We start from the raw sequence: 14834 nt of genomic DNA, 5'->3' as shown, positions 1-14834 counted from the left end.
CAAAACAGCGGGGATACTTTCCCGGATGTTTCCCCCCTTCGCCGATATCACCTCCTACTGCGTTAGGGCACACCTGGCACCGTTACTTGTCATGTCATGCATCGATATGCATTTGTTTGCATTGTATTCATTGTTTCTTCCCCCTCTTCTCTCCGGTAGACTACGAGACCGACGCTGCTGCTGCCCTGTTCGACTACGGAGTTGACGACCCCTCCTTCTTGCTAGAGGAACCAGGCAAGCCCCCTCTGATCACCAGATATCGCCTATTCTTCTCTCCACTGCTTGCATTAGAGTAGTGTAGCATGTTACTATTCGATTAATCCTATTCTGTTGCATAGCCTGTCATTTTTGCTACAGTTGTTGATACCTTACCTGCAATCCTAAATGCTTAGTATAGGATGCTAGTTTATCATCTATGTCCCTACATTCTTGTTTGTATGGCATGCTATACTATCGGGCCCTGATCACTCGGGACGTGATCACGGGTATATACTATACATACATACTATTCAGGTGGTGACTAAAGTCGGGTCGGCTCGTAGAGTACCCGCAAGTGATTCCGATGTGGGGGCTGGAAGGACAGGTGGCTCCATCCCGGTAGAGGTGGGCCTGGGTTCCCGACGGTCCCCGATTGTTACTTTGTGGCGGAGCGACAGGGCAGGTTGAGACCACCTAGGCGAGAGGTGGGCCTGGCCCTGGTCGGTATCCGTGGTTACTTCAAAATGATGCGCTTAACAAGGTCTTGGTATTTGATCTGAGTCTGGCCACTGGCCTATACGCACTAACCAACTACACGGGAACAATTATGGGCACTCGACATTGTGGTATCAGCCGAAGCTTTCTTGACATCAGCGACTGAGCGGCGCGCGCCGGGTTGGACTGGAACGCCTGCCCTTGTATAAGGGAGGCTAGGTCTGCTCACCGGTCGCGTTCACAACGTGCAGGTGTGCAATGGGTGATGGGCCCAGACCCCTGCACACATAGGATTTAGACCGGCGTGCTGACCTCTCTGTTGTTCCTAGGTGGGGCTCCGACATGTTAATCTTCCGAGGCCGAGCATGACCCAGGAAAGTGTGTCCGGCCAGAGGGATCAAGCATGTTGGGTTATGTGGTGCACCCCTACAGGAAAGTTTATCTATTCGAATAGTCGTGTCCCTCGGTAAAAGGATGACCCGAAGTTGTACTTTGACCTTATGACAACTAGAACCATATACTTAATAAAAACACACCCAGACAAGTTCCAGAGACAACCCGGTGATCGCTTTCCCACAGGGCGACGAGGGAAGGATCGCCGGGTAGGATTATGCTATGCGATGCTACTTGGAGGACTTCAATCTTATCTCTTCTACATGCTGCAAGATGGAGGCGGCCAAAAGCGTAGTCTTCGATAGGACTAGCTATCCCCCTCCTATTCTGGCATTCTGTAGTTCAGTCCACCGATATTGCCTCTTTACACATATACACATGCATATGTAGTGTAGATCCTTGCTTGCGTGTACTTTGGATGAGTACTCACAGTTGCTTTGCTCCCTCTTTTCCCCTCTCCCTCTTCTTCTCAGATGCCACAACCAGACATTGGAGCCTAGGAACCAGACGCCACCATCGACGACAACTCCTACTACATTGGAGGTGCCTACTACTATGTGCAGGCCGCTGACGACGACCAGGAGTAGTTTAGGAGGATCCCAGGCAGGAGGCCTGCGCCTCTTTTGATCTGTATCCCAGTTTGTGCTAGCCATCTTATGGCAACTTGTTTAACTTATGTCTGTACTCAGATATTGTTGCTTCCGCTGACTTGCTTATGTTTGAGCACTTGTATTCGAGCCCTCGAGGCCCCTGGCTTGTAATATGATGCTTTTATAACTTATTTTACTTTTAGAGTTGTGTTGTGATATCTTCCCGTGAGTCCCTGATCTTGATCGTACACATTTGCGTGCATGATTAGTGTACGATTGAATCGGGGCGTCACAAGTTGGTATCAGAGCCGACTGCCTGTAGGAATCCCCCTTCCACACTCTTTGGCCGAAGTCAAGTCTAGTCACTACAAAACTTTTACTAATGTGGTTGTGTGTCTTATGGACCCACGTCGCCATCTGGGTGGTATTAGGATCTTTTATTCCTCGACCTTTACTCTGGGACTCTGATCTCTCTTCTATTCGGGTTTAAATGAATTTACTAACTCTGACTCTAGGTTCTCGTAACTACTTCCTCCCGGAGAGCCCTTATCACAGATGATCGCCTGCTGCACCAGACGATTCTAGAGTTACCCTATGATGTTCTCTGGAAACTTTGTGCCCGTCGTTTTTGCAATTCCCTATCACCGATATATCCCTATGGATAAATACATACACTCACTGTCCATAATTTCATCCCAAGATGCTCTTGATATTACTAGATACCACGGAAAATTGTCCAATATCTTGAGAATCCTTTGAGCCTACTGTCAGCTCTTTTCAAGGTGAATACACCTACAAATAATTCCTCACATTTATCGAGGATCCGTTCAGCCCAGTTGTTCATGTGTCTCGCAAAATTCTTCGAAATGCCTTTCGACCTTCCACAAATCCTCTGCAGCCCGTTGCTCAGGAAATCATTGCCTGCTGGCATTATGGTTAATTCCATTTGGCTAGTAGTCTTCGTTGACGTCCATCGTCTTTGCCATTTTCAGCATAATGATTCAGTGTGCGCAAATGCACGCGATCATCAGGTTATCCTTTTAAATTATCTTCTGGCTCAGATGTCATCCCGGACATGAGCTGGTTTTTGGCAATTTAAACCTTTATTGATTGTCCATCTAAGACTTTTCAACTTGCTCGTATTTGATCAGAGCATCTGGTTCTGATGCATCGATCTAGAAATCACAATTCCTTTGTAATTTAAGCATCTGACTATTTAGGTGTTTCTCGAATCCGACGCCTCTGCATTCTTTCTTCCTCTGATTGAGTACCGATACTCACATCAGCTTCGTTGTGGATCGCCCGATCCATTGTTGGATTATTATCCGACAGTATCTTTCATTTTCAATCACCCTGTGAGTTATTCCCCTGATACATGATGCCTTTGATAATTTGTATCCTCTGTTTTGCCAACCATGCTCTGCCTTCGAGCTTGTGTTAAATACTCTGGAAGCTTGTGGTATATGTTCCTAAGAAACCCCGATGGTTTAAACCTATGCCTTCCCTAATCCTTGAGAACCTAAAAGATTTCACGGGTCTTATTCTTCTGATGTTTTGCCAGATGTAATTTCAACACTACAACTTCATCAAAAGTGAGAAGTGCATGGAAGGATATGCATTGAAGAAGAGGGAGTCAACCTTGAACTTTGTGTTCATGCCCATGGACACAATGTAGATCTTATCATTACAGCTTCTCTTAAATTAAATATTCCCTCGGTATAAGTTCATCTTATATCTGGGATCTGGCCTTTTACAATCGTGGTTCCGACCATGTTCTCCTTTAAATACCATTTCTCGTGCAAGTTAAAGCACTTGTCTGCTGTAGAGAAATACCCCAGTCCAGCCTCTACTTTGATCTGTCATCGAGTATTACCCCCCTGGTATCTCGAGATTATCACAGAACTGCATAACTTCTTATGAGTTCGTCATCAAGTACTACCTCCTCAATGATTCCAATTTTTCACAGACTCCCAGTTTTTAAACACTCAAGGACACCGATAACTGAACCAAGTCCACATTACGGTTCAACAACTCTTACTAATCTTCTTTACTTGTGAGTTTGTACCCGATCTTGTCATTCCCGACCTGTTTGGCTATGTTATTATCATGATGATTTTAACTATGCTACCTGGTCCTTCTTCCCCCAGCACAATTTTCGATGATGAGTTGACCTTACGTCGATCTTCCTCATCGTATCATTTTGCCTTGAACAGCAAGCTTGATTTCGAGTTTATGACTTACCATGGTTCCAATAACCTTTCGCTTCGGCATTCCTTTGACTTGATGTCATCGCGGATTGGTTACATCTTCTTGAAACCTCTCAACAAATTTGTCGTGATCATCATCAACATTGTGAATCCTTCCAGGGCATAAATTAAATTCATGATGGTAATTGCCATCCTCGTTCCTTGGTAAATTGAGTTACCATCGACAACATCTTTACCTTCCTTCCATCACGAACTTGTTCTTGTTAAGGATGCAACTTGCTAATCAGTTTGTGTTATATTCTACCTTGAAGTATTATTGTCCCTTATGTCAAGGATGTTGCAAGGATTACACCACCTCTTAAGAATTCTGGATATTGTGATGCCTCTCGCCATCACCCTTCTTTTGGTCCTCGTGTTGCTTCTAACCGGAATACCAATAAATGAACTATGTCGTGAGACTTCAGTATTCTTAGCAACCTTATTGCTTCGGAGTTAATGGACAATAATTCCAACTTAGTGTGTTGGTTGCTGAATCACCATTCTGACATTGGTCGTGCATCCCAGCCCATATTTCGGGTGCACCTTTCAACCAACTTAAATATGTATGTTTTCCTTGAGCATACACCATTATATCTTTTGATCTGACACATGCTATCTCCTTGTTCACATAATTGTGAAAATACATCTTTTTGGAACTCTCGATCGATTGTCGCTGAGTTCATCAGCCACCCCCTCATCCTCTCCTTGGTTTAATGATGACCTCATGTTTTGGAACTTGCTTCCATAGTTCATTCCCCGAGTATCTTGCAACATCGTCGCGTCAAATTGTGTCGCACCTTTTTCATCTCAGGCATCTTGAGTCTGAGGTATCCTGACACAAATCGGATCTGAATCTCGACCATATATGATGGTTGGGACTTATTTCCAGGAGTTATAACATTGGTCTCTACATAACCCAGTAAGGTGGTGTCTTTGCTTAGCACCCCTGGCCAGAGGACCATTGTTATAGTATATGTATCCTCTTATCAAGGTTAGCCATTCTTCCATGAGGAAATTGTAAGACTTATTCTATAAGTTGTTCCTGATGGATCCTTTGTGAATTCAAAGTCTGATCTTTACCCAATGACCATGTCAATGCTATCTCGCAGCATGTCGGTGGTACTCCAATTTTTTGATAAGAACATTTGAAGCCCAATGCTAAATTTTCTTTATCATTTATCCTAACACCGTTGAATGGGTAATGTCATGAAATTTCTCTCCCCTCACCCAGAGGGTTTTCTGCATAATATCCTAGCATGGTTATCATGCTCTGCTTGTCCTTGGGAAGGATATACCCCTGAAATATGTGTTTAAACACATTTTCCTTTCCATTGTTCTGTTTAATCTGATAATCATACTATCCTTTCCATTGTATTCCTTAACATTTCCAGTAATCTGACTTAACTGAGCAGTGACATTTTCCCTGCTTAGGTAAGCACTTTGTTGTACCACTCTGTCAGTAAGACCCTCTTACTATTGTTGATGACATCCCGGTAGCCACCGATGGATGAGAACTTTGCCTATTGGTCCTCCTCGTTCAACGAGAAGGAAAGTGGGTCCCTTTGTCCCTCTCCCTTGGTACCAATATTGTTGCCGGCATAACTGGCAGGCTACCCTCTGACATGCCTTGCTATCATGACCGTGCAAGATGTCATCGTTCCTCCTACTTTTAATCCACATGGTGGGCCCATAACCCACAGTTCCACAGGACCGAAACCTGACTCTCCTGTAAATCCCCTTGTTCCAAAGTTATTCCTCGCGCGTGGTCTCGAATGTAATTCACGATCCACCTTCTGAGAGATCATCAATTCTGGTATCAGACAGAATATTTATTCCCATTGCTTTGAAACCCTTTCACGCTCTGTTTCAGGCATCGAACGATTGCCTGTCCACTCGAAACTTTCCATGATACCTCCTTACTTTGCTCTTGATATTTTCTTAAGTTCCAATTCGAGAGTTACTTCCGCCACCTTCCTCGATGTTGTCGACCAGATAGTCGACCTCGCAGAGGTCTGTTCTCCCGGAATGCCCACCCTTTATACTTTCATAAGTACGTTGGAGTTCCCGAAGAAAGGATGTTGACTTCATCATGATGACCTAAAGCAGAGAAATTAAGACATCAATGTATTGGATCAGCCTCTTCGAGAAGAGCAAGCCAGAATGAGAAGACCCACTAGATTCGTTACCAAACCTTCCCCCCTTTCACTACCTCATAAATCTCGGGACGAGATTTCTTGTAGTGGAGGAGAATTGTGACGCCTGGATAATCAGGCTACAGTAACCTCTGGTAATGACGCCACGTCACCTCCGTTACTGTCGCTCATCTCGCGTTAGTTCAAAATGATTCGAATTCAAATTTGAATTTTTGGCAAACAACCAAAGTTTTCAAACATTAAAACAAAAATGTTTGGAATGTGACTTAGTTAAGTTTACTAAATTAGGTACAACCTATGTATTTTACAAAACTAAAATGTTAGGTAAATAAAGAGAAAAGGGAAAGAAAATAAAGAAAAAGGAAAGTATAAAAAACAGAAAAACAAACTAACAAAAAAAGGAACCCCCCTCCTAGGCCACGGCCTAGCTAACCACCAGGCCGCCCGGCCGGCCCACCTGGCCCAACGCCCCCCCCCCCCTCACCCCACTCCCCCATATCCCACGTGTCTAGGAAACCCTAACCCCCACCCCCACTTCGCCCCCATTCTCCCCCACTTCCCCCCGATCCCCCTAGATCTGGATCGGGAGCACCCAGGGTCACTGCCCCCGACCCCGGCGCGCCGACGCGACTAGTCGTCTCCGGCGCCACCCCGCCATCGCCGCCTCGACCCCGACCCCGTCGCCCGAAGCCGTCCCCGACACCACCGGACCTCGCCGTCGCGCCGCACGTCGTCACCGTCCTCCTCACCGAGCCCCGCTGCCATTTCCCTACACCTCGCCGTGAGCCCCAACCTCTCCTCTATCCCTCGTACGCCATGGCGCCCGCACGCGCCTCGCGCCTCACTCCCGCCCGTCGCGCGCCCTCCCCTGTTAACCGCGTCGCATGCCCGCCACTCACACCGGCCGCTTCTGCCCGCGCGGCAGCTTGGCTCCAGCTCGTGCCGCTCGCCCGTGGACCCCCTGCTGCTGCTCTACGCAGTCGCGGCTGTCGCCCCTCCGCCCTACTCATTGCTCACCACCACCACCACCACCTCCAACTGTGCCCCCTTTGCTGCACCGTCCGATGCCGCCCCTGCCTTGCTTCTTGCTCTGCACCGCACTCAGGTCGCCCGCCCGCCCCTGCGCGCGCCATGACACCGCCTCCCACTTCTTTGGCCGCACCCGCTGGCGACCACCCGCCCGAGGCCGCCACTGGCCGTGGTTGTGGCCTCGCGCCGACTGTCGTGGCCTCCTACCTGTCTCTACTCGCCGGTCGGCGTCCGCTACAGCGGTCCCACGCTCGCGGACTCCCCCCTGCTCGCCCCCGCGTCAGGCGGGCTTCCCCGTCGCTGGCGACCTCGCCCCGCACCGGGCGGGTTGCGCCCGCAGCGCCCTAGCGCCCGTAACCGCCCGATAGGCCTCTGTGCCACTGGACAACGGGCCCCCACGCCCCAGAACGTTATATATATAAAAAGAAGATAAAAAATAATAATAAATTAATTAATTAATTAATTAACTTAACCTTATTAACATGTTAATTAAACTAACTAACCTGTTAGTTAGGGCAATGTGTCAATGACAGATGGGACCCACACATCAGCTCGACCCATTCAACACCTCCGTTGACTGATGACATAATGCTGACATCATGCTGATGCGGTAATGCCATTTTCAAATTAAGTTAATAATAGTTATTTATAAATTGATTTAAATCTTAAAAAATGAATATAAAATAAACCGTAACTCAGATGAAAATACTTTGTACATGAAAGTTGCTCAAAACGACGAGATGAATCCAAATACGCAGCCCGTTTGTCCGCCACACATCCTTTGCATAGCGAACATGCAACTTTCCCCCTCTGGTTCATCTGTCCGAAAACGCGAAACACCGGGGATACTTTCCCGGATGTTTCCCCCCTTCGCCGATATCACCTCCTACTACGTTAGGGCACACCTGGCACCGTTACTTGTCATGTCTTGCATCGATATGCATTTGTTTGCATTGTATTCATTGTTTCTTCCCCCTTTTCTCTCCGATAGACTACGAGACCGACGCTGCTGCTGCCCCGTTCGACTACGGAGTTGACGACCCTCCTTCTTGCCAGAGCAACCAGGCAAGCCCCCCCTTGATCACCAGATATCGCCTATTCTTCTCTCTACTGCTTGCATTAGAGTAGTGTAGCATGTTACTGTTCGATTAATCCTATTCTGTTGCATAGCCTGTCATTTTTGCTACAGTTGTTGATACCTTACCTGCAATCCTAAATGCTTAATATAGGATGCTAGTTTATCATCTGTGTCCCTACATTCTTGTTGCTTCTGCTGACTTGTTTATGTTCGAGCACTTGTATTCGAGCCCTCGAGGCCCCTGGCTTGTAATATGATGCTTGTATGACTTATTTTACTTTTAGAGTTGTGTTGTGATATCTTCCCGTGAGTCCCTGGTCATGATCGTACACATTTGTGTGCATGATTAGTGTATAATTGAATCGGGGGCGTTACAGTCTGGTTGACCTGGAGGGTACTCGTGAGGTAATTATGCGGCATGGCCGGGCATTCTTAGCCCTTGCCATAAGTTCACGAGACGGGGCGGAGGGACCATAGATCATAGATCATTGATCGTCTTCGCGCGCTCCCAAGACACTAACTGGTTTGGATATGTGATTTGAGTAGGCCTCTGGCCTTTTTGCACTAACCACCATGCGGGAATAAGTATGGGCACTCAACGTCGTACGATTCTTCCGAAAGCTCACTGGCGTCAGCGATTGAGCGACACACCCGATTGGACGGGAACCACCTGCACTTGTATTAGGGGATGGGTCTGCTCTAGGTCGCGTATGCAACGCGCTAGAGTCTAAAGGGCGATGGGCCCAAGTCCCCTGAGCGCTTAGGGTGTAGACCGACGTGCTGGCCTCTCTGTTGAGCCTAGGTAGGACTACGGCGTGTCGATCAGCCGAGGCCATGCATGACCCATTCAAGTGTGTCCGACCAGAGTTAATCGAGCATGTTGGGTACGTTGGTGCACCCCTGTAGGGAAGTATATCTATTCGAATAGCGGTGTCCACACCAACGGATGCTCGAAGTTGTATCTCGATCTATTACAACTAGAACTGGAGACTAGAGGCACTAAATGGATATGATGGCTCTGGGATCGCTTTCTCGCATGGAGTCGGGAAGGATCTCTGGGCGTTACTACAATATACTTGTTACTATAATATATGTTACTCTACTCTCTTGTGTTGCTGCTAGTCCTTGATAGGCTAGGCCTTCCCTTCTATTCTCGCATTTATGCAGTCTAGTCCAAAGATATAGCCCCATTCGTTTGATACCGATGCATACTTAGTATAGATATGAAGTAAGTCTTGTGAGTACTTTGGATGAGTACTCACGGTTGCTTTGCTACCTCTTTTCCCCTCTACCCGAATTTTGCGATCAGATGATGGAGTCCAGGAGACAATTGATCCCACCGACGACTAATGCTACCCCAACGGAGCCTACTACTACGTGGAGACCGCTGACGGCCAAGAGTAGTTAGGAGGCTCCCAGATAGTAGGCTTGCGCCTTTTCGATCTAGATGTTGTTGTTTTGCTAGCCTTCTTAAAGCGGACTTGCTTACTTATGTATGTACTCATATATTGCTGCTTCCGCTGATTCTTGTGTATTTGAGCCCTTGAGGCCTCTGGCTTGTAATATAAAGCTTGTATTATTTTAATTTTCTGTCTAGAGTTGTGTTGCGATATCTTCCCATGATTCTCTGATCTTGATCGCGTGCATTTGCGTGTATGATTAGTGCATGATTAAGTCAGGGGTGTCACAATGGATGACTAATCATATAAAATGGTTGAAAATTAGAGTTTTCTTTGTGGGCACTGCCTACATTCCTAATGTGGAAGGTGAAAATGATTTTTCACAATTTATTGGACCAAACTAGAGCACGCTTGTAGTTCAAAACTGAATTCCTAACTGGCAATATCACTCGGGAATTCGTGAAAAAATTGGCAGCTGCTATCACATGTGGTATACTTTGGGTGAAAATTATGGGGGCACTATTTACAATACTATTAATGGCACTTGCTTCACAAAAAAAGTCATGTATGACACTAGAAAAATGAAAAAAACACTTTTTATTAACCAAATCTTCCATCTTTTTGTGGAATTATTGCTCACTATTATAACACCCTTGTTAGTTCCAAAAATGGTCATGTTTATCATCTACTGTGCCATGAAGATGCTCATGGGTATGGTCATCTTAGTTGAAAGTCATTGATCTTCATATGAGATAGGTCAGTTTTTGGTGAAGTTTTTTTTTCAAGTTTGTGGTATTGTCAGTTTATCATTTTTCCCGTAAGCCATTTCACGTGAGAGGACACCATGCAAAAGAATTTCAATTTTTGAGCATTTTTCATTTTCTCTAATTTATTTCAATGTGTTGTCAAAATTGCATGGATGACTAATCATATAAAATGGTTGAGAATTAGAGTTTTCTTTATGGGTACTGCCTACATTCCTAATGTGGAAGGTGAAAATGATTTTTCAGAATCTATTGGACCAAACTAGAGCACACTTGTAGTTCAAATTTGAATTACTTGATGTAAATCACCGGAAATTCAAATGAAAAATGACAATATCACTTAGAAATTCATGAAAAAATGGCTGCCGCAATCACATGTGGTATACTTCAGGTGAAAATTGTGAGGGCACTACTTACAATATTATTCATGGCACTTGCTTCATAAAAAAGTCATGTATCACACTAGAAAAATGGAAAATAACTTTTTATTTGTGATATTGTCATTTTATCGTTTTTCCCACAAGCCATTGCACATAAGAGGGACCCATGCAAAATGATTTCAATTTTTGAGCCTTTTTTTATTTTTTATAATTTTTCGCAGATTAATGTCAAAATTGCATGGATGACTAAGCATATAAAATGGTAGCTAATTTGAATTTTCTTTCTGGATACTGCCTACATTCATAATGTGAAAGGTAAATTAGAACTTATTGGACTAAACTAGAGCACATTTGCAGTTCAAGTTTGTATTACTTGACATATATATCGCCTGAAATTCAATAAATCAATGAAAATGGCAATATCACTCGAAAATTCATGAAAAAATTGGCAGTTGCAATACCATGTGGTATACTTTAGGTGAAATTGTAAGGGCATTATTTACAGTATTATTTATGGCACTTGCTGCACAAAAAATTCATGTATGACACTAGAAACGAAAAATTAACCTTTTATTTGTGGTATTGTCCGTTTACCGTTTTTCTCACAAGCCATTGCACATAAAGGCCTCCATGCAGAAGGATTTTAATTTTTGAGCATTTTTTTTCTTTTTTTTATAATTTTTTCCAGAATTCACGAGTTATTCCAAGTGCACTCAAACAACTAGAAATAGAATCATTCCAAGTGATTTGCGCACATAAATCACGAGTCATTCCAAGTGCATGCAAAACAACTCGAAATACAACCATTCAAAAATGATTTGCGCACATATTCAATACGAATTCATACATATTTTATTCAAATAAAACGACAACTTCGGCGCGGCCCTACTCCCAAATCCGAAGTTAATCTTCTTCGGCAACCTGTGAGGGGCATGTGGCAATGTCGTCGTTGAAACTCAGGCCATTCAAGAAGGCACGTCGCCCGACAATGTTAAAGCACGACATCAGGATGGGACCGTCAAACTGCTAGATCCAAGCGGCGGGGTCCTGGCCGAGGATTTGCGGCCAGAATGGGGCGTTAGGCTCGAAGCCTGGATGTGCCCTCTCCTGCGGCGTCAGACGTGCCCAAAACCTATGAATGACACGCGTAAAGGCAAACGTATCGTCGGGAGGACAAGCGCCATAAGAAGACCCCCGGCACTCAGAACCCATCCCACCGGTAGGCGCATGTCCGACGGCGTCGGGATGTCGCAGATGGCGAGAAGCTCGGATTCACGAAGAGTGATGTTGCGCGGCCACGCCATGGAAGCAGAAGGGGAGAGGGAGAGGAGAGCGAGGGTTTGTGCTACAGTGGCGTCGACGGCGGATAAGGTTATGGAGGCGAGCGGCGAAATGTGACGGGGGCTGCATATATGGCACGGGAAGGGGTTGGTTGTGGCGTTAAACCGCCATTAATCGGAGCGGCGACGCGAGTCTCGATGTGTGAAAGCGTGAGCAAACGCTTACAACAGACGACATTGATTTAGTTTTGCATGCCAATGTGAATGCACGCAGCCTTACATGTCGGTCCCACACGAATGCGTGCGGCCGCCATGCCCAGCCTGGATGCGACCTTCAGTCCCACGTGAACGCATGCGGCCTTACATGTTGGTCCCACACGAATGCATGCGGCCTTACATGTCGGACCCACGCGTCAGCACCGGCGAAGTAACGATCAAAGGCTTTGACCGGATGGTAAGACATTGTTTGGCCTTTTGTGAGGCGCGGGCGAGTGAAGGAGTGCAAAAGTGAGCAAAGTTAGATGGACTGAAAAAAACTGAGCACAACTAAGGAAGGAGGGACACATAAATAGAAATCCCTAATACAAACTCATGAAGCAGAATTGCTACTCTTTTTCGAAAAAGGAAAGAAAGACTACTGGCATTGTAGCAAAGCAAAAAAAAATGTGACGCTCATAAGTTGATTTTAAACTACCATATGATCCATTAATTAGGAAATCAAAGTGGGCTGCAAAGCATTGTGGTTGTCATCGAAAGCACAAGCTGTAACCAGGCTGCGTGAGACTGATTATATGACCCCGTGCCTGCCAAGCCTAATAATTTACTCAGGCATGCGTGTACCGTGTGAGGATAATGAACTAAAACCGCGCTTTCTCCTTCACAGGATGACTCCTACTTTCTAGATTGGAGATTAGGCGACACATTTAACATCCAATTAACGCCCGTCACATCTCCCTTTTCGGCAAAAAAAAGTTGTAGTACCGGCAATTAAACATCTCTTAAATAAATCAACCGAAGTGTGCAAATGTAAGACACACTCACAAAGTGGCCACATCACTCACTCACTTTCATCTGTGCTCCCCACGCCAATTCCTCTTTACTCCATCCAGCGTTGACAGATGGGATTTCCCGCTGAAAAGGGCGCACATAAATTAGCTGGAAACTCTCTCTTGGTGGTGCCTGTGAAGTGTGATCCCCACTCAAACTGATTAGATCTTGGATCTAATCAGCCCCACCACGGATGGACCCGATTAATCCTCAAGGACCAACCTGCGCCGATCGATCCGTTTCGGAAAGGTCGCCCGTCTAATGGTAGGTGGCTCACGGTGTCCCAACGATCTATACGGAAAAGCTCAGCTTCATTGCTACCACATCTCTCGACGAACGAACTCTCGGCCGTGCCGGATCAAGATCCGTTGTGATAAAGCCGCTCATAATTGCGGTGAATTATGCAGCAATCTGGTATGGGGTTGCCAATAAAGACCAAGCAGTGGTGGTACTGCGTGCGCCCAGAGAGGTACGAGCACGATCTTTTGCTGCTCGAGTTAACATGGCATGTTGTCACGGAGCTGCGACGGAAGCTTCTCTGAGTCGCAGCATCGTCCCTGGTACTAGATGGATGCGAGGTCTATGTTATGTTACGTGGAGGCACCACCACATGACGGAGAGGTGCACGGTCGGTTGCTACAGAGAGAGACAGAGAGAGAGAGAGATCAGCTGCGCTGTGCTGGTGTTGCGAGAGAAGAGGGCCTGCCACCATTAAAGAAAGGAAGGAGGAGGAGGAGACGGCCAGTCGTGCCCCCCCTCGACGCGGCGGCCACGATCGAGCAGCGCGGGGGTCCAAACCGAGTCGTTTTCTCCCTCCAACCTCCACAGGATCCGCGGCAAAATTCCTTCTTCTTTCTTGTCTTCGTACAAGGCGATGCTGCGGCCGCAGCAGCCCACCAGCCGCTCTCCGGTCGCGTGTTTCTCCGCTCGGTCCTGTTCCTAGCTGGTGCCCTGCCTGCGCGCGGCAATGCCAGCGTCGCCGTCCTCTCGGTGGTCCCCGGAGATCACCAGCGTCTGCTCTAACTCCGAGTCCGAGCCCGAGGAGCCGTCGCCTGTGATCGGCGGTGGCGGGTTCGTGGTGCAGCTGGTGTCGAGGGACGTCTCGGACGGGCTCCTCGGCAAGTTCGCGGACACCAGCGAGTTCGACTTCGACTACGGGAGGAGCGGGCTCTGGTCGCCGCTGGTGCTGCGGCCCGAGCTCCTGCTCCTCGCGCAGTCGTCGGCGTCCTCCTCGGCCCGGCGCCGGCAGCGGCGGTGGCGGTGGCGGAAGCGGAGGAAGGTGAGCACCGGTTGACGATCGAAACCTTGTATTTTGTAGTACATGTGTGTGAAGAATCTGCACTGGGACAGACATGGATTTACTTGTCTCCCTTCTGACGCAGATGCTCTGCCGCTGCTTCTCATAATATGATGTGATTGACATTCGCTGTGGAATTCGGATGCTTCTTCTGAGAAGGAACTGCTCCTCATGGTGGTTTGCTCTGCAGACTGCTGTACATACGATGATCAAAGACCAACCAGTAGCAAGAGGGCGTGCAAGTACGTGGTTACAGTACAGCACACTGCTTCGTGGTTGGTGATGATCCCGAGAAGCACTCCGGTGCGCTGTAATTGCTACAGGATTTTCTCATGATTGTACTGCTGTGGTTGGTAATGTTCCATGCGATGTTTGTTCATGTGAAGTATCTACTTGTTAGACTATGTATAGCTTCTGTACCTATGTACGTATATGATACATATTGTAACACAACCATTATATATAATGAGATAAGCCACCCCTA

At 46.7% G+C, this 14834-nt stretch overlaps 1 protein-coding gene across 1 annotated transcript; it reads left to right on the top strand.

Annotated features, from left to right (window-relative positions):
• The first annotated feature begins 13507 nt into the window (after window positions 1-13507).
• LOC123161007 (uncharacterized) lies at window positions 13508-14834 on the top strand. Its single transcript, XM_044578859.1, has 2 exons — window positions 13508-14332; window positions 14436-14834. Exons 1-2 carry the CDS (start codon window positions 14021-14023, stop codon window positions 14457-14459), a joined length of 336 nt encoding a protein of 111 aa, XP_044434794.1. The 5' UTR covers window positions 13508-14020; the 3' UTR covers window positions 14460-14834.

The sequence above is a fragment of the Triticum aestivum genome, chromosome 7B (genome assembly GCF_018294505.1).
Source record: "Triticum aestivum cultivar Chinese Spring chromosome 7B, IWGSC CS RefSeq v2.1, whole genome shotgun sequence".
NCBI classification, from domain to species: Eukaryota; Viridiplantae; Streptophyta; class Magnoliopsida; order Poales; family Poaceae; genus Triticum; species Triticum aestivum.
Note: the sequence above shows the minus strand (reverse complement) of the source record. Positions and strands in the feature narration are given on the sequence as shown.